At 43.5% G+C, this 25145-nt stretch overlaps 1 protein-coding gene across 1 annotated transcript; it reads left to right on the top strand.

Moving 5' to 3' along the window:
- Positions 1-736: 736 nt before the first annotated feature.
- Positions 737-25008, top strand: niban2a (niban apoptosis regulator 2a). Its single transcript, XM_084035203.1, has 14 exons — positions 737-975; positions 7784-7914; positions 9233-9361; positions 9453-9558; positions 9797-9964; positions 17028-17143; positions 20384-20488; positions 20573-20735; positions 21798-21985; positions 22227-22382; positions 22608-22721; positions 22808-22915; positions 23028-23139; positions 23250-25008. The coding sequence occupies exons 1-14, from the start codon at positions 921-923 to the stop codon at positions 24149-24151; spliced, it is 2553 nt and encodes an 850-aa protein (XP_083891329.1). The 5' UTR covers positions 737-920; the 3' UTR covers positions 24152-25008.
- The last annotated feature ends 137 nt before the right edge of the window (positions 25009-25145 follow it).

Genomic DNA, 25145 nt, shown 5'->3' with positions numbered 1-25145 from the left:
GGTGGTTACTGCATATACTTGTCGCCAGAGGATCCATATATACGATGCACTTCTAGCTCTGACAGGCAATATAGTTAATAAAGACTATAGAATAGATCTAATGGATTTCACGCTGAATATGGACAATCAGTGATAATATTGTGCACATTTTTAGATGTATGGTTGAATAATTTCACACCTATCTGCTCTGTAAGCAATCAGCATCGTTTATTATCTAATACAGCCCTGTGTCATTATTATATACCTGAGAAACAAAGTGTCCACAAGGGGGCAGCATGTATCCTTCTGCAGCAAAGCGCAAACCCGGGGCGTCATGGAAAAACGGTTTTTCACTCTGCAAAACTTCTGATAGCATTCCACTTATTTGGGGCTTCAAGAGTAGTATTCAAATTAATAAAAAACAAAACTATTTTTGAAATAAAGCCACATTGCTTTGGGTTGATCTTTGTTTCTACAGAGTATGGGTGGTTTTGGTTTAAATGGCATATTTTGAATTCGGCTTTACGTTGAAGTCCAATAAAGTTTGATCGCACATTCACAAACATAACGCTCGCATTCACAGTAAATATTGAAGAAGTTACATTAAGCTCGTGGTGGAGGACACACCCTTGGCAGGGCCGCCTGAACACGTTGGACCAGTGACGACTCTCAGAGGGTGTGTCCTCCCGCCGTGAACCACACCAGTGTTCACCTCCTCCTCCTCCTCCTGCCCCTCACCGGAGGGGAGTCGACACCTCCCCGCAGTCCTCCTCCTCCAGACGGGAGAGAAGCCACGCAGCCAGCGCCTCTCAGGAGGAAAAGTGACCTACTCTGATATTTCACACTACTGGAAATATAACCAAGACGCATTTCCCTCTTGAGCGCAGCCTGTAAGCAGCTCGGATACTCGGATCCAGGATCTGTGCGGCTCCCCTGTAACCATGGGGGACGTGGTTTCCTCTCACCTGGATGAGAGCAGGCGGGAGATGATAACAGGTAGGCTGAGCGAGGAGTGGCCGAGCTGCAGCTCACAGAAGTCACTTCAAAGTTATTTCATCCATATCCAAAACTCATGTGCTCATTAACTCATGATTTGTAACAAGGTAATAGTGTATATGGACATAGTAAAAAAAAAATCTTAAATTAAATTTTCCAAATAAGGGACCCTAGAAATCAAACTGTCTCAAAAGGTGTCAATTTCAATTTAAACTTCTCATCTGATTTCCTGTCGTTTTAAACACCATGCTTATGTGTCTGAGATACAACAAACCATGTTTAAACTGAGCTGTCACGCTGCAGCCTGCAGAGAGAAATCCACTGAGACCACTTTGCATGCTTTGCCAAAAAGAAGAAGAAGAAGAAAAAAAAAAGAAGTCATACATTTCTGAACACAGTGTATGGTGTTGAAATACATTAAATTGAACTGTGATGCGCGCAGACGCCCTCTCAGCAAGTGTCACCTTTCCCCGTTTCATTCCAGGACAAAGCTTGTCATTCATATCAGTGTATTGTTGCTCCGCTCTACTTGAACAGTTCCCCCCGATCGCTGCTGCAGGCCTATTTCCCAGAGATAATAAGTAGGTTTCCCAAAGGGGAGCATGTTTGTATAGGTTTGGGACTGGCTGCTATTTAAGTCTCAGATTGCTCCAAACTCCCACTATGAACTCTGCAGGTCTGTGTGATTCTTTCAGCAAGGCGTGGAAGCAAAGGAACATTGAAGCTGGGAAAAACTTCCATGAACATGCAGGTTTAGATGCTTTCTGGAAAATGTCAAACTGGCATTTCTACAAGATGTCCAAGGTCAAAAACATCCCAGGAAATGTCTCGCCCCTTTTGATTTTTCGGTTGCCGTTTCGATTCCTTCATACTTCTGCTTTGCAGCAACTGTTGTTTGAGAATCATTTTAGCCTCAGTTAGGATGTTCCTTCAGTATTGTAATTGTGCTTGTGTGTGTGTGTGTGTGTGTGTGTGTGTGTGTGTGTGTGTGTGTGTGTGTGTGTGTGTGTGTGTGTGTGTTGGCAGGCATACTCGTACGAGGAAACCACTTCTGGAAACCAAAGATTATGTTCTTGAGGTCCAGACACTCAGTTTGTTTGTTGTTGCTTTTTCTTGTGAACCAGAAAGAGAAATACTCTCAGAAATAGTTTAAAATAGGGAGAACAACATTGTTAGAAGCTGGCTCTTGTGGCGGTTTCTAAGTTTACATCAGTTCTGTTTATCACGTCTATCTGAAGACTAGTATCGCTGTAAAAGTTGGATTTATGCCTTGAACACTGGACATCGTTGTGTTTTAGACTGTTGGACAAACAAACAAGTGATTTGAATACGCCACTTATGACCGAGGGAAGTATTTGTGATAGACATTTTTCCCTTTTTATATTGAACAGTTAACAGTTTCCAATTATTCAAAAAAATATTTTTTTTAGATATGCAATATAAATGCATTTTGCATACATCATCCTCTCATAGGTAGGCTTCTTAAAATCAAGGAATATGCAGCAATATTCAGATTAGCTTTTGGCAAATAATCATCTCAAAAAGGTCTTTTCTGGAGCTTCAACTGCATCTCACATAATGTTGGTGAATGGAAATGGCTCAGGTGACAAACAGATGTTAAATTGATATATTTGGGAAGTCTAAGATTCAAAATGAAAGAAAAAATCTGTATACAGAGCAATGATCATTTCAGGTTTGAAGCGAGATTACCTAAAGTAGTGCAACGTTTCTGCCCACAAGTCTGGCTGAGAAAAAGATAAAGCGATGAGTCAGAGGAGGAGTTTGTGGAGAACGTAATGAGGGAGTTGCAGAAGAAAAGCAGGTAGAAACATGTCACCAGATTAATAGCTGAAACTGCTGTCTGCTCTCACACACCCTGTCGCTGTGTCATCTCTACCTATCTGGTGGTGCCGACACCCTGTATCTCTTCACATGAACGGCAGAGCAAACTGCATGCTCTTTAAAAGTACTTTGAGAGTGTGTGTGTGTGTGTGTGTGTGTGTGTGTGTGTGTGTGTGTGTGTGTGTGTGTGTGTGCGTGCGTGCGTGTGTGTGTTTGTGTGTGTGTGTGTGTGTGGGGGGGGGGGAGAATGTGTGTGGATGCATTCCGTATTGGGAGTCTTCTTTGGAAAAGGTGTAAGGACAACAAGGTGATTTCTTTATCCTTGCTGCACAAGCACATTCTCACCAAATTATCTCCTCCCTTGTGATCCCACACAACACATACGCAATATGCGCTTAAAGAGTGGAGGTTATGTGCTTGTTTGTCTTCACGCGAAGTCAGGAGTGAATAATGAAGCTCTTGCAGTCGTCACTCAAACATGAGTCACAGAACAAGACTATTAAATAAAAGCAAAAAGTAGGGAGAGAATGATGCTTAGAATATGAGCAAGCAGCTTATGTCAACATCTCATACTTGTGGAGGGCTGCAGCAATAACCGCATCACTGCCATATTAGGAAGTGCACCGCGGTGTTGAGCCCTTCACCACTATATCTCTACACGGGAATGAGCAAACCCTCTAAAAAGGCCTAGGTCTCTGCATAGAGCATACACATAGCAACATTTAGTCAGTGCATCACGTCATTGTAACCTTCTTGTTCTGACCAATCAAAACAATCCTGAACAGTGACACTGAGGAGAAGCACTTAACCCGTCTAAGGTCAAAGGAGACGTGATCCTCCCATGCCAATGAGACTCCGTGCCGACAGTGAAATCACAAGGAATTTTCCTGTGATTGATAACCAGGCACGATTTATACTTCTATTTAAATTAGCCAGAAAGTAACCCCAACCCAAATCATCAACCGCCACCCAAAGCAAAAAGTGAGCTACTTTGGGAGATGGGGAAGTAGCTAAACACTAGACACACCTGGCAGGAGAGAACAGGAGAAGAGGAAAGAGCTAAGCTAACTGTTAAGCTAAAGTTGCTAACCGAGATACAACTGGAATGTAGCGAGAAGGCGACTAAGAGAAGGAGAGAGATGTGATTGCTGAAGCTGAAATAGTATGCGTTTAAACAAAGCCTGCAGTGACCGACACAAGGCGTTGTACAGCCAGACAAACTACACCAGAAAAAAATAGTCGGCACAGGTAAAAATTGAACATACAAGGGGGTTTGGTTGCGTTATTACTGTAAATAGCTTGTTGTAACTGCACGGTGAGGAAGTATAATGTTGCAGCCCCATACTTCTTTCATTTTACTGCTTCCTAATACTACAAAATGTTTCCATGACAATGATAATCTTGGAAGCATACAACAACAAACAGCATGAAGTTATCACTTTTACTTCATCCGAAGCATTATGGAGTGGTGGGCCACTGAAGCACCGGGGAGCAACATGGGGTTCGGTGTCTCGCTCAGGGACACTATGATATGCAGACAGTAGGGGACAAGATCAACCGCCAAACTTGTGCTCCTCCAACAAAGCAGCACTCAGCCAGGGGCTTGTCCCCCCTCAGACCTGCAGCCGGATGTCTTGGACACTTGGGTCGATAAAGCAGAGATGTCAACCTGGTGGTGAATTGGATCAGATGGCAGGGAAGACTGTCGGATAGACCTGGTAAACCTGTGTAAATTTGTAAGACCCTGGTCCATGATGAATTGGAGAAATGTCCTATGCATGCCATGGTGGAAAACTGAGAATGAGGCTATGAAGGTAAAGAAGAAGGCCTTTTGGTCTTGGTCCAGAATGAGCAGACAGGTAACAAGTGGCCCGAAAGACTTTGGCTTCAGGGAAGCAAAAACCTGGATGTCGGAGGAATTCTCTCAAAAGGGAAAAAGAGGTTTCTTCAGGCTTTGTTCAGCATGGGAACTGCTGAATCTGATTGGGGATATTGTCAAATGGTCCAACAAATTCCTTGAGGAAACTTAACAAACCCGTCCTCTGTGGAGAAGGTTGAGTTTGAAGACTCGGGAAAAGATTCGCCAATATCCCTGACAGCGGTTTCAGAGTTAGTTAAGATGCTCATCAGCAGCAAGGTGCCAGGTGTGGATCAGATTCTCCTGTAAGATGCTGAGAGATCTGACATTGCTGGTCTCTCTTTACTAAACTTTTTGATTGTTTATGATAGTTTGCTCATCCACTCTACATGTGTTTTGTGGTCTTATAGAGGCTTAGGACCATGTCCCCTGGGAAGTATTATAGGGGTGGTGGTGCGGTTGCTACCTGCTTTACATAACCACAGTGACAGCTGTGCCGGTATTATCAACAGGAAGTCAAACCCCTTTTCAGTGGGTGATGGGCTATGCTACGGTGGTCCCTTGCCACCAATTCTGTTTGTAATGTTCATGGACAGGATCTCGAGCAGCAGCCGGGGAAAGGAGTGTGGGTTTGGTAACTCAGAATTGCTTCTCTGCTCTTTCCAGATGAAGTGGTTCTGTTGGGGAGGTTTACAGTCGATGTGAAGTGGTCGAGAAGTGGTGAAGTGGTCGAGATAGCAACCCACTCCCAACCCTCCAGGTCCCCAAGTGAAGGAGTTCAAGTATTTTGGGGTCTTGGTCGTGAGGAGGATAAAATGGAGCTTGGCAATTGAAAGGTGGATTGGTGCAGTGTCAGGAGTAATTTGCTCATTGTGGAAGAGAAGAAGAGGTAGCCGCGTTGGAAGGGAAAGCTTTGAATTTGCCATTCCAACTTTAAGCTTGGTCATGAGCTTTAGGTAGTGCTGGAAGAAATAAGATTGAAGATATAAGCGGGCCTAATGAGTTTCCTCTGTAGGGTGGCTGAACTCACCCTCTCAGATAAGGTCAATGGGCCTGCCTTTGGAGAGTTTTCGGCTGTGGCCAACTGGTAGGAAGCTCTGTGGTAGGTAGACCCAGAAAACTCTGGGGAGATTTTATACCTCATGTTGCTTGGGAATGCCTCGGGATCCCCCATGAGGAGTTGGATAATGTTGCTGTAAGAGTAACATCTAAACTATCTTAGCCACCACAACCAGGCCCCAGATAAGAGGCAGAACATGGTAAATAATACAAAGATTTACTCTTAGATATCGTCGTCCTATTGCAATGCAGTTCTGACGGCATTGCAGGTAATTCACATAACAAATTAGACTGTTTTCTGTATGCTTCTTATATGTGGTAGATGGAGACTATAACAGAACTTCATGGCATGCCTATACAGGGATTGAGTGTGTGATTTATTATGTGGTCTTTGTTCCCGAATTCCAATTTCCAAGTGCCCAAAGGGCTGTCCATGTACAATTATCCAGTCTGCTGACTTTGGCACAGCAAGACAACCAGTGGAAAGTACCACCTCTCTGCACATTTGGAAAGGAGGCCCCATTAGCCAGCACTTATCTTGGAAATTTACACCGGACAGAGAATTTCTATTAAACATCTGATAGTACAACAAAGTACTCTGATGAAGTTTGCATCAGATAAATATCTTGTGCAAATAAGATAACCTAATGCATAAATAAATCTAGATCAGTGGTCCTCAGGGGCTCCGTAGACAAAATAACCACACTTAACTTATACTTACAGATGTGTCACCTGGGTTTGGGTACATCATTTAACAAAAAAAAGTAAAACTTCTCAAATGTTAAATATTGAAACATAAGCTGACGGGTGACAAATTCAAATATAATAGTCAAAAAGTAAAATTATCAGGAAAAAAACTAAACATAAAAAAATTTGATCAAAGAATAAATAACTTTCAGTACCTGATAGTTCACAATACACTGTTCTACAAACACTTGATGAGTATCGAGGCCAGCCCTACTAAAGAGAGTTTAGGAGGGCTCTTTGTTTTAGCTGACTTGAAATCCTTCAACCTGTCCACACATCTCCTCCTATGACACAGTGTTTTATAACAGGTTTTTGTGTCCCTGTCCCCTGTCTCCTCCACATTCTCTCCCTGTCCATCCTGTCCTGTCAGCTCTTTCCTTCCTGCTCTCCCACTGCATGCCGGCTCTTTCCTTCCTGTGTTGTCCCTTCCATAAACAGATCATAGTCAACACGGTCTGCTGCTGACTGAGCCAAACACAATATTCGGTTCTCTAACGGACTCTTTTTCCAGCACTGGAATGTGGGAAAAGCTCATGTCCCCTCCAGGAGGTTCTTGGACTATTTAGTAGGATACTGCTTGCAGAGAGTGGTACAAAAGAAATGCTGAGTCAGGCTGGGGGAAAGGATCTATACAGAAAAATTGACTCGTCTGAATTGATACCCATAGGGAGAATCCTTGCTTTCGCTCCAAACATAGGCTGCAAATAACCATTATTTTTATGATCAATGTATCATTTAGTCTATAAAACTTCTAAAAATGCTAGAAAAATACTATGCAACGCAACTCTTCAAACTATTTTATGTCTCGTCTTTGGTTTGAATATACAACATAGATTTGAATGACTTCTGCGTGCAGTTACATTTTAACTATGCAAAGTTTTACTAATGCTATAAATGATATGAACTGAACTATGCTGATAATACCTGTGAGATATCTCTGTGTGGAGTGACATAGTATCACTCTGTTTTCACGCCACTTTAAATTTGACTTTGTGGCGATCCAACAGCAGCAGTGGAGGTTGTGGCCTCTTCAACATGGTGGACAGTATGTCAACACAGTAGAGTCGCAGCTCCCCAGATATAAAGAGCTAATATTTAACAAAGTAAAATAAAAATGAAAACTTAAGGTGGTTTTGAAAAACCTTTAAAAAAAGAGATGATAAAATCATCCTTAGAGATTGACGTGGAAATCGGCCACGTTGCAAGACTTTCTTGTTGGAAATGAATTTGAAAGTGTTCTAACGGTTCTCTAGTGTATGAAGCTGTTTCCTGATCTGTGCCTGTCTGTGTGTCCTCCTGCAGCCCGGACCAGAGATGTGATGAAGGAGTTCAGCCATGTCTACGAGCAGCAGTACGCCGTCGCTCTCTTCAACAGCGTCCGCTTTGAGATCGAAGCAGGCGGAGGAAAACAGTCCCAGCTGCTTCACAGGAAGGCACGTGCATTGTATCCGATATAAAAGAGGTTCAAACCTGCTCCGTGGGTAGAACAAACAAAACAAACTAGACACACAAACTATACAAAGAATGAAAGTATGCGGCTTCCACCTGTGATTTTAATATCTCTGGGATACATTTTCTGGTCCGACAGGAACTGTAATTATTTTCTCCCTGTGTCGTTTACAAATCAGGTAATTCAAAAGTTGGTTCTAATGATCAAAATGTACTCAGCATTATAACTAAACTAATTGGAATCTCTCCAGCTTCCTTTCTGCCATCGTACAAGATGTCCAATTAATTGACACCATTGATGTAGCTAAAGTAATTATGCCAAACACAAACTTGCATCAATGTGAGCTTTGTGAGGCAAGAGCTTGATGTTCTACGTTCTTCTATGATGTTCTCTATGAATGAGCTCATTCTTGGGGTCATCGTACCAAACCACGTTTGGTATTCCTCTCATCTTTTTGGTGACTGGATGGACTGAAGGTCCCACTTTTGTTCACATGTTCAATCACTGAAGGGGAAGTGGAGCACATTTCACACATGAACAGAGATGCTGTTTGGGATTCTGTTGTAGCAGTTCGTCTGCTCTCCTCGCTACGTGGACGCCAGCTGCTTTCAGGGCTTATGGCAGAAGAATTAATGCTTGGCTACCTTTTTTTCTAATCTGCTAATGTATGTTTATTCTTTATGATGCACATTATTGGACTAAATAAATAAAAAAGTCTGAATTGTGCCTTTTGCTTTCGACTTACTGAAGAGGATGCATTATGATTATGCACTCATTATTTTTTTTACTGGAAGACTTGAGCGAAGTGAATTAAACAAACAAAACAGAAACACCAAAGTTATTATTGGCAACATCATCCTGTTTCGTGAAGGACCATCACTTTCTTCCTGCTCTCTACATAAACACAAGTAACCACGTCACTCATGCACGCAAAATTTACCGACACAGTCATTTAACTGTATCCAGCAAACAAACAGCAGCAACGCTGTTCTCCAACACAAACACTTCTCTATGTTTCAACATTGCTTCTCACGTCTGTCCCGTTCGTTCCCTCCTTCCACGCTGAGCCGTCTCGCTCACAGTATTAACTTAACTAAAACAGGAAACCTGAAAACAAAGTGGGGAGGTGTGAATCCTTGTGTAAACACTAAAGAAAAGAAATCACCAAGCCCATATTTGTAAATACCAACTATGACTCAGGTGTCCTGCATAGTTAAGGGAGTTACTAAACCCACATTTTGATTAAGATCTCAATTAATACAAATATGTGCTTTAATGGTGAGTGTGTCTGATTGTTTTAGGACCCTCTGGCTGGACGGTCCATCTTCTCAGGGAGTCTGTTTCAGTATCTGGAGGAGAATCACAAGTGGAGGAACCGCTTTGTGTCGGTACCAAACAGCTACACCATCAGCCTCTTCGAGAGCAAAACAGTGAGTCTTCTTATTCCACTAAACAGCTGTCTGATTCGCTGATTTGGGCACTTGTGTGAAAACAGCTTGGCTTGTTTTTTCCCTCCAACAGGCACACGATCGGGGTCTTCATCCCAAAGTAACCATCAACTGTGCCGGGTACAAGGCCTTGACCTCAATGGAGGAATACATGGAGCTGATTAATACCAGCCTGCCAGGTAGGAAAATAATTCATATATACTGTGAATATGACAAAACATATTGGAAATGATATAAAGTATAGTCTCTACACTTGTTTTACTGATTTATTATTTATGTCAAGACTGAAAATGGGCTGAAAATGGGCACAAAACTGATATTTATATTAAATCCCCAAAGCAGGTGTTTTAATCAGTTATTATAATATATATCTGTTTGCACCTGAAGCGTCTCATCCCCGTCATGTGACTCGTTTAGGCATCAAGGCCAAATTGGGCAGCCATCCGTTCATCAAGTGTGCGACTCAGTTCCCGCTCATCCTGTGGCACCCGTACGCCCGCCACCACTACTTCTGTGTGATGACAGAGAAGGAGCAGAAGAAGTGGCACGCCGTGCTGCAGGACTGCGTCCGACACACCAACAACGGTAACACGACACACAATGACATCATCACCTCTACTGCTGCAAGCAACGTCACTACAAAGAAGCCTGGCGGGGTTAAGTTAACGGGAAACTGTTGATGAGAGTAGGAGATGATCACGTCTGTCGTCCATTGGATTTATTGTGGGTGGTTCAGACGAAACTGTGGGTGTGTGTGTGTGTGTGTGTGTGTGTGTGTGTGTGTGTGTGTGTGTGTGTGTGTGTTTTCCTTCACATGCCATCTGACTGAGCTGGTTGTTGTGAATGAGACGCTGCAGGAATGATGGGTATTTGTTTTTTGTTATTCGTCTTTGTGATAGTGTGACATGTTGCTTTTGGATCAGAGCTCCAAGTCCGCATTGCTCAAATAGCAGGCAGGGAATTGTATTTATTCAGCTGAGGACACAACCTCATTTCTATTCATTTCTCATGTTTGATAGTTGGTCATATTAACTGAGAAAGTTACCATCTTTAAATTAGCTGTTAATGTGCATCTCTCTATGTCAATCAGCAAAACCAAAAAAGTTAACTTTTCTCAGATTTAAGCTTTTTTTCGGTTTTAAATGATCGTCACTTGATTAATAAAATAGTTACAATTCCTTCTATTGGGAACCATTTACATTAGTAATGTTTATATCCAAACATCATGAAAGAACATCAAAGCAGACTCTGCTCAGAAATAAAACTTTAAATATAAAAAAATACCTTTAAAATGGGAGATGCAGCAACTCCCCAGAGGGAAATGCAACAAACTATGTCCAAAGAACTGATCAACATTACAACAAGCTTGAAGAATGTAGCGGTAATGAGAAGCTGCTTTTCCCTTTTTATTGTTCAGGACTTTTCACCCACCTTTATTTGTTTGGGCGCCAGTATTTGAGGGCGGCTTTCGTTTGTATTTTGAAGGATGGCGCAGTGTGTTTTGAATTTGAATGAGAGGATGTTTATTTTGTCGGGGTGGAGAACTGCTCTTGATTAAGCATTATTATTCAGGTTTGTTTTTGTGATGGTGAGTCATGTGATAGTCTTGAGATACAGAAGGCAGAGACATGCCGGAGGATGTGCAATGTTTTATATTTCTTTGTCATGTCATACTACTTACATCTCTTGACAAGATGACCTTGAATTACACTTTTGGGCTTCGTTAGGGAAATCTAAAGGGCTATAAAATGATTGGCTGCTTCCAAGCCATTTGTGCCACATGGCATTTTGATGCAAATTATACACCGCGTTTTAATTGGCAGGTCAATTTAAATGTTGCAGTACAACGGATCCGTGCCTTCCTTTGAGGAAAGTTAAGTTCATTTCTGTGGCTGTGTGCTTGCATGCATGCGTGCCGTCTCACAGTCAGCGCACTTTATTTAGACCTGTGACGGAGTGGCTCAGAATGAAGGGGAACCTCGGGGAAGTAAAGATAAAACAAAACTACAGAGATTGTGGATCCACAAAAGGCGGCTGCAGTGAACGTGTTGGAGCTTGTTGGGATCCTGCTGACTGCAGAGGCAGGTGGTGTCAACAGACTAGATTACTGATAAAGGCTCTCACACAAATTATGAACTCATGACCACATCTATGAAATATTTGTTGATGTCAGGCAAGTTTATCTTACTATACTATATATTTGCATCCGTAGATTCCTCCTAAATTCACTAAAATAGACTTTATTTGCATTTTGGAATATTCAGAAAACATGTAATACAAAAAATTGACAAAACACCAAAAAGCTCCAGTTTAAGGATTTATTTGTAGTAATGTTTCAAGCACAAACCTCTTCTTCAGACTTCTAAAAAGTCGGCATCGTAAATACTTATTTTTCATACACAAAACATGTGAGACCTACCACACACGTGGTATTATGACAATACATTAGAATAAAACGATTTAACTTTTGGGTATACCGCTAACTAAAATGTTGTGCTCAGTGCTAACATCCATAGCCTTTAATACGTGGAAGCTTTGATCCACAAAGACAAGACTTTTACCTCAGCTGACCCTAATTTCCCAGCACACAAGTATGTGGTTTTACAGTACACGGCTCTGGGCATGCACACACAATTATAATGTTGTTATTTGAGCTTCAAGGCTTCAACAGCTTCCATCATATGAAGCCTAATTATCTGCAATTGTGCTTGTTCTTCCTCACGTCACTGTAACCATGAAGTCGCTCAGCGCCTACAGAAAGACGCAAGCAGCGCTACAGTTTGTCTCAATTCCTCCCCTGTAAGTTAAAGTCTAACAATCCTGCACTCAACTTCACTCGTGTCAAATTAAACAACGCACTAGCGTTCCGAGTGCCGGGCTGACAAAGTCGTTCAACCTGATTCCACCTTGTTTGCACTCAGCCAACCATCATGCCAACTGAGTTGCATGAATTCAAAGTGCTATCCTTAACCACACATGTGAATGCTAGCAGCTATCTGTCATCGGTTTTAGTTTCAAAACCCTCCAGTCCAACTTAGAGGAGCCAAAAACTGGGGCTTCTGTTCCTTTCTGCAGCTGAAGAAAGATTTAGTCAACACCAACTTTAGTGCACACATGTTCCGACTGTAAAACAAAACGCAGCCTCTTGTCTGTAACCAGTCGAGCTCACCCGTTACTTCCAACACTACCTGTCGAGGCATGCTCTGTAAACGCCAGAGTCCCTGCCGTACATTCCTGCTGCGAGGCTGGGCTCCACGATACGTTGGAAGGAACAGTGTGTTGCTGTTTTGCTATCGCCGTGGCTGATTGTATGAATTGGCATTTATGTGTTTGGCCTGTGGTGACACGCCCAGTCTCACCTCTGTCATGTTGGTGTTTGGAGGGAAACCAGAACCAGTAAAAGACTTTTCCTGGGGGTGATGCATGGTTTTACAGCCTAAAAGCCCTTTAATTCATTTACTCACACTCCCTGTTCATGCTGCCATTTCCAACAGAGCAGATTTGAAATGGTTGGAGTTAACACTTTTTATAATCAGTCGTTTCTATCCATTTGTATGGCATCTAATACATGTATAGAGCGTATCAGTCATGACATGCAGAGAATACGGCAGTAACCATGAAGAATGAGTCTCTCGGACCACAGAAGCTTCATGCAAAGCGGTTCTTCAGCTGAACACTGACACCATTCAGCAGGCGTCGATAAGTGAAAACCACAAGTTAAACGTTCCACTGAAGATCTATTTGAATCTACGAAAGCTCTCGTTGGTTTATCCTCAATAACTCTCCAGTAAATGATCGGCTGCTGCTTTGCATCACCTTAACAGGAAGATTTGCAAAGCATGCTGTTGATAAACTCAGATAACAGGGGAGGTGACCTCATCGCAGTATTCAGCACGGCACCAAGCTGATTGATCAACACGCCGGCGTGAATGTTGAACAGGGTTAGAGTTCAACCAGGATGATGTGTCCGTCTGCAGACAGTTTGGGTAATAACTTTACAGTAAACAGTTGATTATGCTTCAGAAGACGTCGTTAAAAAGACTGGTCTGGCTGCTCGGAGTCACCATGTCCCTGCATCTATAATAAACCTGGTCAGTATATGTAAATTATATATGTTACAATGATGGAAATTGGTACAGTAGGTACACTGTTTTCCATAAAGTCAACTTGTGACCCAAGTAAACAGGACTATCGGAAGGGTTTTGTCCATTTCTAATGGCCCTCGTCGTGGCTTCAGTTGCACATTTTATTTATTTAATGAAAATTGACAAAGGTTTGTTAGTTGCAGCTTCTTAAATGAGAGGATTTGTTCCTTTTGGTTTTATATCACTGATCATTTTATACGTTTTCCCTTTGAACTGTGGGTCAAGCAATTTGAGGACATCATCTTTGGCTCTCAAAATACACATTTAAAAAAAATTGATGATTAATGAATTGATGAAGAAAACAATCAAGAGTTTAAAAGATTATAATAATCAATATCTTCAGGATTGTGCAGCTGTCCAGCAGGCAGATGTGGCATTAATAGTCAGATAGCTGCTGCTGGGCCACTAGAGAGCCATCAATCACAGACGGGTCTCCACCCCCACAGCCTTTCAAACCAGCCACCAGCCCTCTGATCCACAAACCTCATTGCTCTCAGCAAGGAGAGGCCTGCCTTCAAATGGATGATGAACGGATTTAAAGCCAGGTTTGTGGCCTGCAGTGTGCTGGTGGTTGACATGATTCAAAATGCTGAAATGCAGGTACTCCGTCGTGTAATTCCCAGACAATATCGAGTATATACACACCAACGTACAGGATGAAGCTATACAGGGTATCCAGCATTCACTCAGCTGCTGGAGGCGACGGTCTCCAGTAATGGGGTTGTGAAGTCTGCGGTTGATGGTGCGTTTCATACCGCGGGTTTGGCTGCTTCCATAGGGTCGCACCATATGGGGAAATCCTACTCATGCGTGTCGGAGGGAGCAGCAGCGGCGTGACCGTGTTTCAAATCGCCTTCGATCATGTGAAGGCAGGTGGCCTGAAGCCGACGTCTAATCAGACATTATTTGACATTCGAATGCTTTATGGCTTTTTAAAATGTCAAATACATTTAACTGGGAGAAAACACGCACGCCCATTTGTCGATGTGAGGGCCTGGGAACTCACCCACGGTCGCTGCTCAAATCCCACCAACCAGAGCGTGGTGTGCAAGGGAGGCAGGGAGGGAAATGCCTCACATAAAGAGACGGTGGTAAGTGCTGCCACATGTTCTATTTATACAGAGTTTACACACACACACACACACACACACACACACACACACACACACACACACACACACACACACACACACACACACACACAGTGCAGAGAAACTCTAATCTGCTCCTTGATCTAGTTTGGTTCAGGCAGAGGAGAATGTGTAGCGGTTTACGGGTCCTAGCTACAAGGAGACATTTCTCTTCAAGTGAGCAACAAGATGAGAATGTACAAGACTTCACTTTCAGGTATTTCACACTAGTGCTCCGGCCCTAAAAGCACTGATTTATTCTTGAAAACCAAACGGCAAACAGCGTAACTGAACCAGGTTCCCAGCCACCAGGGAACAGACCCGTACTCTAATATGAGAAAGGCTAATAATACTTTGCTATTTATGTGATTTTGAACTACAGTAGGTCAGCAGTCCATCATCACCCACTCAGCTCCTCAATGTTCCCATTACAGTGGAGCTGGCCAGCTAATATGAGTAAACACAAAAACATAAAGAGTTAGAGAGCTAAGTTCCTGATGCTATTCTTACCTTTGTAAGATATAAACAGGAAGTATAGCGTTACTTGCTATGTGGTTAGTTAGTTAGCTATGTACGACAGCATGAGCCAAATTTTTTTAGCCTACATTTGTTTACATTTTTGCAAGTGGCACCATTAAAAGTAAGCCGATGAGCCATTAGCAGTCCCTTTTAACAATGCAACCATGGACGTACATACAAGTATAACTGGATCACTTTGCAGTAAAAGTAAAATGCCATTAAGATTCAGCCGTGTAAAAACCATCCAAATAAATTATGTTCATGGGGAAATGTGGTTGGTTAACTGCTTGGTCAATAACACTTTAAAAGGCTGTGTTGTGGCTGTTTTTGACGTGCACATTAGTAGTTGTGGGTCTGGAAGTGTCTGGTGAAGGATGGTAAACCATGAGCCAGGCTGCTGCTGCGTCCCTCTCACACTTTTCACTGCATTTGACCTCCAAATGAAGGCTGGTCACCTGCCAACGTGGCAGCTGTCTGCGTTGTGATTTCTCCACCGTGCCTCTAGTCTTACTATCCAGGGAATTCTCGTAAAAACTTGCTCAGCCCATCGGCAAAGTCAGCGAGCTGGGAGCAGAGACAGCTTCCTGTCTGGCTCTGCCGTTCCCCCCCCCTCCTCACTCCTTGGTCACTTCCTGTCTTTGTCAGCCTCCTCTGAGTCACAGACAAAACTACTTGAGACATAACAAAAAAAAACCCATCGTCACTCATTCTGTTGGCAAACCAACCATCTATCTATTATGGAGTATAGGAAACTGGATTTGTGTACATTTGTTGGGACTTTATGGGGAATCAGACAAGACTAGTGGATTTAAGAATCCGTTTTTTGCCATGACATCATAAACATTAGCCTGATGTTACGCTGATGGGTTGTTTTTGGGCTGGTCCCTAGAAAACCATTATCACTGAGCTAAAGCTACATGTAATAAAGAAAGGGGTCTAAATATTTATTCCACCACTGCAGGCTGGAAACACTTCAGTGGACTTTGTATAGTTCGGTTTCGGCCCAGTGAAAAGCTGAATCAGATGGGTAAGCTTTTTAAAAAATGATTGCTGCCATTGTTAAAGTTGTGTTATATTATTGACCATCATGAATGATGGTAAACATCATTTCAATTAGGCTGGGTCAGCAACAATAAAACTATCCTTTCATTGCACATGTTGTTGCCACGTGAGTAAATGCAGTATTACCGGTAGTCACTTTTATTTTAAGGAAGAACTGCCCTGAAGGATAAATGGCTAATTATAGGGATGTTTTATTCTGTGCACCTGTTTATACTCTGATGTGAGGGATGAATGACTTTCAGCACGAACTGACCCTCGGTGCTGTGGCCTTCAGAGAGCCAGCTGTATTTTCATCCCTTAAACGCGACCACGTGATGAGAAACAACTTCCTAAAAACACACATGTTGCCGAGCTGCTGCTATTGTCCTGTCGCCTGGGAGGGGCAGTAACCAGGGCAACCACATGAAAGCTGTCCTCCAACAAGCCAACATCTTCCTGTTTTGAGGGATGACACAACCGCGTGTGTGACAAGAGGGTCGTGTTGTCCTGCTCTCCAGTAACTCACAGAAATCTGGCTAAAAGTAGACTCTCAGAGCTCCTACACGAATGACTCACATGTTATGGAAACCATTGTTAGTGTGGGAATCTATGAAAACAACAAAATGTCCACACATTCGTTCATCTCTCACCAAGAAAACATTTCAATTTGTCTTGCAACTCAAAAAAAAACATTTTGCTATAAAGATAATTTATTACAGCCAACGGTATCTGCTTTTAAAAGAAGGGATAAGGGGGTCTTCTCTTTCTGTAAGGTCACCAAGCGTCTGCTCTGCTCTTCTCTGCCCCCAACAGGTCTAGCAGAGGACCGCTCCGTTGAGACGCCAGCCTTCACCGACTCCGTGAGACTTCACAGACAAGCCAAGGGACACTACGGGACCTGGGAAATGATGTGTGGAGCGCCCCCACAGGTCAGGATCTCAGATCACAGTACAGCTGTGACCCAGCTCAGAGGTCGGATCCTATGAAGTCTAATTATTTCTCATGTCATATTTCATACAGGGTCAAAATAATTAATTTTACCCAAATAAAGTCCCATGGGGCACACTGGAAGGGGCGGGACTTAGCCTTTCTATATACACTCAGGAACTGGTTTCCCCACTGGCACAGTATCTATGCAACACTTGGAAATAATGTGACATTATGAGTTGATGAGAAGCACTTGGATGCATCATAGGTTTTAAACTCATTTGGGAGTTTCAGCCCATTCTGCAGGTTCTCTGAAGGAACCACCAACTTTCAGGAACATTTAACAAACAGTACGTGTCCAAAGTTCAGGGTCAGTTCAACCCTTTGAGAGGCCGCAATGATGGATGACGACGTGGAAGAAAAAAAAGACGCAGGGCTGCTTTCTAGAGAGGAAAACACTCCATCCACTTCATGAACACACACACACCCTGCCTTCACACCACAAGAGTGCACCTACACAAGACCTTCAAAAAGACCGTCAACAAAACGACTCCACCCTTCAACACACACACACACACACACACACACACACACACACACACACACACACACACACACACACACACACACACACACACACACACACACACACACACACACACACACACACACACACACACACACACACACACACACACACACACACACGGGGTTTCCCGTCTGAATGAGTCTCTTTCAGTCTCCTGCTGGTGCTTCATAGTCGCTCTGTGTGTTCACTTTTTCTTCATTCGTTAACACGTTTCCTGACTGTATCCAGATTTCTCTCGTTCCCTGACCAGTAAAAAAAGAGGCATTTTGAACTGGAGCAGATAAAGATTTCAGGCAACACAGTATGAGGGTTTTCCCCATTTTCCAGCCTCTCTCCCTTTCAGACATTCCTGTGGATTTTTTTTATCTATCATGCGAATGCAGAAGGGGAAATAAGCTGCAGATGAGCAACATAACTGTACATAGTTGTGAGATTCATGAATCCTGCAGGCAAATCCACAGAACTAGTGCTCTACTCTTTAAAATGTAACTCTAACAGGAAAACAAGACGTCACAATAAAAGACTACAATCATGTAAACACTCCTAAAGCCAGTTAACAATATTTAGCTAAGACCGGGGTTTGCATTGAGCAAAGAGGAAATGACCTAAACAAAAAACAGCAAGACCCAATACATTCAGAATATTTAACACATTCTGAAGGCATCAGAATGCAACAAAAAACAATACGTGGAATAATCTAGAGACCATCGTGTGATGGGATCACACAGTCTTCCTTTCCCACTTCGTACCCACCTCTGGCTCCCACACCCATAAAGATGGCCTACACACATGTTGTGAGGCTATTGTGTTGACAAAATCAGTCCACAGATGTAAAAACACACGTGGCAATGTACCCACAACTGCATTAACTTCCTGCTATAAAAAGGGTTTCACATTTTGCCTTGATGACACACACACACACACACACACACACACACACACACACACACACACACACACACACACACACACACACACACACACACACACGGTGAAAACAATAACAGCATTGCAGTCGCAGCGGTTGAAAGCTGTGTCACTATAAGAAATAAGCCGAAAAACCCAAGACATGAAACACTTGATATTTTGATATGGAGAAAATCACAATGGTCACATACATTCATCTTATTAAACAACACCTGAGCTTTTCTTACTATGACAGGTCAAACCGGCTGCTGTGAAAAAGGCCATTTAGCCTCACTGTTGAGTGATACAACAAACACCAACTTAACAGTAGACTGTCAACACACCATGGGATAGCACAAGTAGCGTTAGCCAACACTTACCGTAGCGAGGTGGTTGTGAAGGGCAGGAAGACAGAAAAACACCAGCAACTATAGTTCCAGTTAAAAGGGTTGTTTGAGGTGAAACAACCAACAGATAAACAAGACACAATTATAAGCAAATGTGGAGGTATCATGAAAGTGTTTGAAGCAGAGCTTTTTAAATAGCAGCGTAATGGACCCACTGGGAGGTGTAAAAAGCCAGAATTTGTAAGAAAGCTGCTTTAAATAGGCCCTCAGTCGTTCTGACAGGGTGAACACAGGTGCAATTAATAACATTAATTACGGCCCCGTTCCATTTAGGTGGGTTAGGGCCCTGGTGTTGTGCATGCTGCTCAGGCTGTGACACACTAAACAGGATGGGACCAGATTCATTTGATCAACCACACCTTTGTTGATGTGTCAGAATGGATGGAGAGCAGAGTAACTACAGTTGTCCGTTTGCACTATTTCAACAATTTTACCTTTAAAAAAACATTTATAGGGAAAACAAAATATACATGTGGGCATTAAAGGATGCACATATTAATATAAAGGAAATTATAGTCTATTTTCTTTTTATACCTGAAGCCACATCAGGCTCAAGACAAGGAAAAGGAACACAGACCCCTACTGGATGGGAGGGGTCGTCACATACATTATTAAAAATGCAATTAATTGACCAAAAATAATAATTATTCTATACAATTGTGATGGTATCCAGATAGATGTTAAACATGGCACACACTACATTGAAGTATCAGGAGAACAAGATAATGCAAGTCTCACCAAAGACACAATAATACAGAGAAAACTGTTAATTTAGTTCCTCAAAACTACAATACACCTTGCTGTTCTTTTTTTGTATCAGGCAACAATTACTAAGCAACAACATGTTTCACTAAATATTATTGTAACTTAGTTAAAACCTCATGGAGGTGCTGAGCCTGTGTGTGTGTGTGTGTGTGTGTGTGTGTGTGTGTGTGTGTGTGTGTGTGTGTGTGTGTGTGTTTTCCTGCCTCTGTATCCAGCTGTGTATCAATCGCCCCACTGTATCCATGTAACCCCCATGGAAAGAGAGACTGCTCTTTTTTAAGGTTTATTTTTGTTTTTCTTTGGGTGGAGAGGGTAGTGGTTGTTATTTCTGACTGCACCTCTAATGTGAAAAGTCCCCAGTTGGCCCATATTGCCATAGTAACCGTAACTATAAATGGTGAAAAGGTGGGACTGACCTTACTGCTCACAGTATGAACTATGAGGACCATTAGGCAGAAATCAATCCGGTCCAATTCAGTCAGATTTATTATAACCTTATGCTAGGAAACTCTTTCATTTCAATGTTAACTCATAAAAAATATCAGCTAATAAAAGTAAATATCCCGTGTGTGCAGATTCTTGCTAATATGGTGATGGAGACCCTCCACCCAGAGCTGAGGAGCATCATTGCACCCCGTCTGAGGAGGAAGATGCAGCAGAGGCAGCGGCATTGGATGTTGGTGAGTTCCAATCAAGCTGTTTGCTGCACTGCGGACACACCGGCCAATCAATGATGTGATTATTGAACACACTCTCTCCTCCAGATCTCTGATGCTATCTACAAGCAGGTGTTGTCTCAGACCAGCAGTCAGTATGAAGCCATGGTCGAAGCCTGTGAGGCCCAGAGAGCTCCACTGGACGCCAGACTGCGAACCGACATGGACCAGATCATCACGTCCAAAGAACACGTCAGCAGCAAGATGCGAGGTGACCAAAGATCTGCGTGAGACGGTCAAAATGAATCACACTGTAAAAAAACAACTAGTCTAATCTAGAGTATCACAGCAGTAGATATCTGTAGGAGTAAGAGAGGGACAGCACAATGTAAAAATATCTGTTTAGTGGTGAGGAAAGAAGGAAATACAGAATAATAAAAAGAGAGAAATATTGACAAACCCAAATCAATATTCCATGTTTGACCTTTGATGGCATATTTTGATCTACTGTTAATTGGATTCCTCCTCAATGACCTACTTATATCCAACATGTTTTGCAAAATGACTTAGTTTGCCCCGTGTAACACAATTTTCCCGACCTCAAGTGCACACTTCACTGTTCACCCATAATGCCTTCTGTTTTCTCCGGTTCTGTTGTCACTGGCACAGCTTGGTCACCGAATAGCTGCTCAGGATTCCAACGAGCTCAGTTTGGACATTTCCTCTGTAACCAAACCTCCCTCCATATCTCACATCTTCCAGCTCTCGTTCTCCTCCCGACTCTTAAGTCTGTTGTTTTCCTCCGTCGGTTTGCTCCTTCTGTTTGATCAGCTGGTCTCCACTCCACCAGAGCATCCACCCTTGTTAGCGTTTAGCCTGTCAGCTTTCTATTCAGACGTCAACTTGGCACCGGCTGCTCACATGCATGATGTGTACTGTTTGCTACTCAGCTAAAGTGGCAGAACCGCATTCCATCACCTGAACTTTGTGGGTCGTTTCTGACTTGATCCCACAGATGTACAAAAACGATGCGGGTTCACGTAACATGAGGGGAATGCAGAGGTGTGAGAGGTGTAATCCTAGCTGTGAATGTTAATTAGCGCAGGTTATATTTCCAGCAGTTGGGTGTAGGTCTGTTGGGTGAAAGCTGCAGGGCTTCCATTGATGTGTGTTTGCTTGAATGTCAGACATGCCAACCATTTCAGGAAACAAACGCTGCGTATCGTGATGACTTAGATTCCCTGAAGCGTTGACAGACTGCGGTGTGTTTACAAGCTGCAGCTGCTAACCGTGAATGTGCTCTTTTTCTCCCGTCCTCTGCGTGTCGCTGCAGCTCTGGTGTTGCCCAAGGCGGAGGAAATCCTACGGTCAAACATCCAGCCCTACATCAGCTCCATCCTGGAGGCCTTGATGGAGCCCACCAGCCGAGGCTTCTCCGAGGTCAGGGACGTCTTCTTCAGGGAGATGGTGGAGATCAGCAAGAACTCGCTAAACGGAGGGGGCAAAGACAAACTGGGAGACGTAAGTCAGATTTTAACTGACTGCAAATAGATATTTATTTTTCTGTGCATGAATTCACTGAAGGTGGGTGTTTAGGTGCGGTTCATATTAATCTGACATCTCTTTTGGTCATAATAAAATCATTAGTTACATTAGTGCTTCTGTTTAAGTAGAAATCGGGAGCCTGAACAACTAGTTTCGGTCTTATGATTCTCCTTGCATGATGCTCGTACCACCTTGATCTCTCTGTCTGCCCCCTCAGCACATGGAGAGACTGTCCATGCTCGCCTTCCACCCCGTGAAGATGCAGAGCTGCTATGAGATGGTGGAGCAGCTGAATCTGGAGGGGCTGCAGCAGAGGTTCGACGTGGCCAGCCCCTCGGTGTTCGTCAGCAGGGCTCAGATCCTCATGAGGGAGGTGAGGTGCTGCAGAAGCAGGTTTTTCTCCGATATGATACGAATGATCAGCATGCTTTAAAGCCGTGTGAGGAGGCCGGAAATCCCTCCCTAGTTCCTGGTAAGATAATGTGCATCCCATGCTGCCTGTGGGGAAGGCTCTACTTACACCTGCTGGACAAAAAGGTGTATGACATGGCATTTCTTTCTGCTGGTGTATAACTTACACATTTGTTTCTTCTGACAGCAAATGGACGATGCGGTTTACACATTCGAGCAGCTGCTCAACCAGTCTTTAGAGACCCAGGGAGAAGATGACCTGTGCAAGACCATCCAGCGATGCCAGGACAGGGTTCTCAAGGTAGAACAGGAAAACGAATGGTTAGTGATGTGAGTAGAAAAGCCATTGTGAGTCGCTGAGTTCTGTTTCTGGTCTTTCCCTGTCAGAAATACGATTATGATAGCAGCACGGTGCGCAAGAAGTTCTTCAGAGAGGCTCTGCTGCAGATCATCATCCCATACATGCTGCAGCAGCTCTCAACATCCTGCTCCCCTGTGAGTAGCACGCACAACATCTCTCTTTGAATTACAGAGGCTTTTGCCTTTAAAAAAATGTTTAACCCACAAAATAAGTGTTGAAGCTCATCTCTACCTCCTCCTTCCCCAGGAGCTGCCTCGCTTCAAAGAGCTGATCTTCGAGGACTTCTCCCGTTTCCTGTTGGTGGAGAATATGTTCGAGGAGGTGGTGCTGCAGTCCGTCTCCAAGGACATAATGATGGGTGAGGGACACGCGTATTGTTGCCATGGAAATAGTAGTGGTAATTATATTTAATCAAATGATCTCACTTAGTTGTTCACACTGATTTTCTTGTTTTCTCTCGCTGTCCAGCTGTGAAGGAGGCAGCTGTCCAGAGGAGACACAATCTCTACAGGGACAGCATCATTCTGACCAACAGCGACCCCAACCTGCACCTGCTCGGGGAAACCCCTCAGGTGGACTGGGCTGCTAAATTTGGAGGCGACGAGCTGGAAGACTCCGTCGGCGGTGGCCAAGTTGGGGGAGGGGGTTCTGGGAGCAGACGCAAACAGGTGGTGTCCATGATCCAGCTGGAAGGGTTGCCTCTGTCATTTGAGTCCTGCCTGGAGGTCCCAGGTGTGGACCTCATCCCCGAGGAGGATGCCGAGATGTATGAGGGCACAGAGGAGGACCGAGGAGAGGATGAGGAGGACCTCAGCCCCTCGGAGGAACCCAAGTCTCCTGACAGCGTGACTGAAATAAGAGGCCTGATTAATCCTCTGGTGGAGTTGGCGCTTCCGGTGTCCGAGGAGAGCCAGAGCGACACGACCACCAGGACGGAGCCGACCACGGGCACCATCACCATGGAGGACGGGGTGGAGGAGGATGTGACACATGTCACCACCATGGTGGAGGCCGTCCCCAGGAAATCTCCGCCAGACAAGGCGCCCCCGCAGACAATTCTCCCACTGCCGGAAGGAAGCGAGAAGCAGGAAGCTGATAAGGAGCCGCAGGAGGAAGCAGCCATCGAGGAAATAGAGGTAGTGGCGCAGGAAGATGACAGTGAACGGATTGCGGAGGTCTCTGCAGCAGAATCAGGCGAGTCGTCACCATCTCCACCATTAGCTACAGACTCCAGCTCGCATAACGACAGTGGCTTCCAGTCACCGACCAATGAGGGGCTGGATGAAGTCGAGCCTCAGCCAATCACAAACGGTCTGAGCGGAGAGGACAAACTTATGGAGCCAGTAGAAGTGGAAGTGGTTTTAGTGTAGGAAGACGATCCTGCGAACATGACTCTAAAACTATGGAAAGGCTCGGAGAGAAAGGTGTGCATCACGTGTAATGGGAGAGACGTGGAATGAGTAAGGATTGTATTTAAAGGTTTGATTCAAAGTGTGTCGTTGTTAATATTGCACACTGAAACCAACTCCCGGCCTCGCCCCTCAACTTTATTCTTTGGTGATCGGTTCCTTTCTATGCAGCTCAGTGAATTTCATTGCAAAGTTTCTTCATCATTTAGTGTGTGACATTGATTTGCTATCTGCTCCTCTATGCTATGTTAACAGGTTGAGGGTCCATCACAAGGATCAGGGATTTTAATGTTGTGATCCACTTTTTAAACGTACAAAATAAGGAAGGAACTCTAAACAACAGCTACATCTAAGTTATTATGTTACAGCTTTAATGGGCACAGCCTCTACCTGGGCAGCAGGGGGTGCTGCAACCATCCTTTAGATGTTGCATGGGGATTTTCTTTTTCCAACTGCATTTTTTTTAAATAACGGTATCTATTTTTGTAAAATGTAATTTTCTCATGTAGTCCGTTTACTTTTACAAGCTTTTTCCTGTATTCACAAGTGGCCTTTATGTTTCAATACTAGCGTTCAGTACAATCTGTCAGGAATGAGTTGCACTTCCACTGTGATCAACGTCAACAAAACAACCAAAATCCACTGGTTCTTGTCAGTTTGCATGTGGGTGTAGATGATACAGTAAACAATGGCTCATTAACCTGCAGGATTTTGATGAATTTGTGATTTTGTGTTTATGAAGATTCTTAATGTCAACTTCCCAAATATCACCGATACTGTTTTTCAACTTCCTGTTAAGTAAATTGAATCAAACATGACGGTGATCTATTTGAAACCAATCTCTTCTCATTCAGTTCAAACTGTAAATCTGGGTGTGATCATTTTAATTTAGTGTCAGAGTTTTATTACCTTATCTGCGTTACAACTCTACTCTATTAAAATAATAGAGTTGTGT

Source organism: Eutrigla gurnardus (assembly GCF_963514095.1).
Source record: "Eutrigla gurnardus genome assembly, chromosome: 19".
In the NCBI taxonomy this organism is placed as follows: domain Eukaryota; kingdom Metazoa; phylum Chordata; class Actinopteri; order Perciformes; family Triglidae; genus Eutrigla; species Eutrigla gurnardus.
Note: the sequence above shows the minus strand (reverse complement) of the source record. Positions and strands in the feature narration are given on the sequence as shown.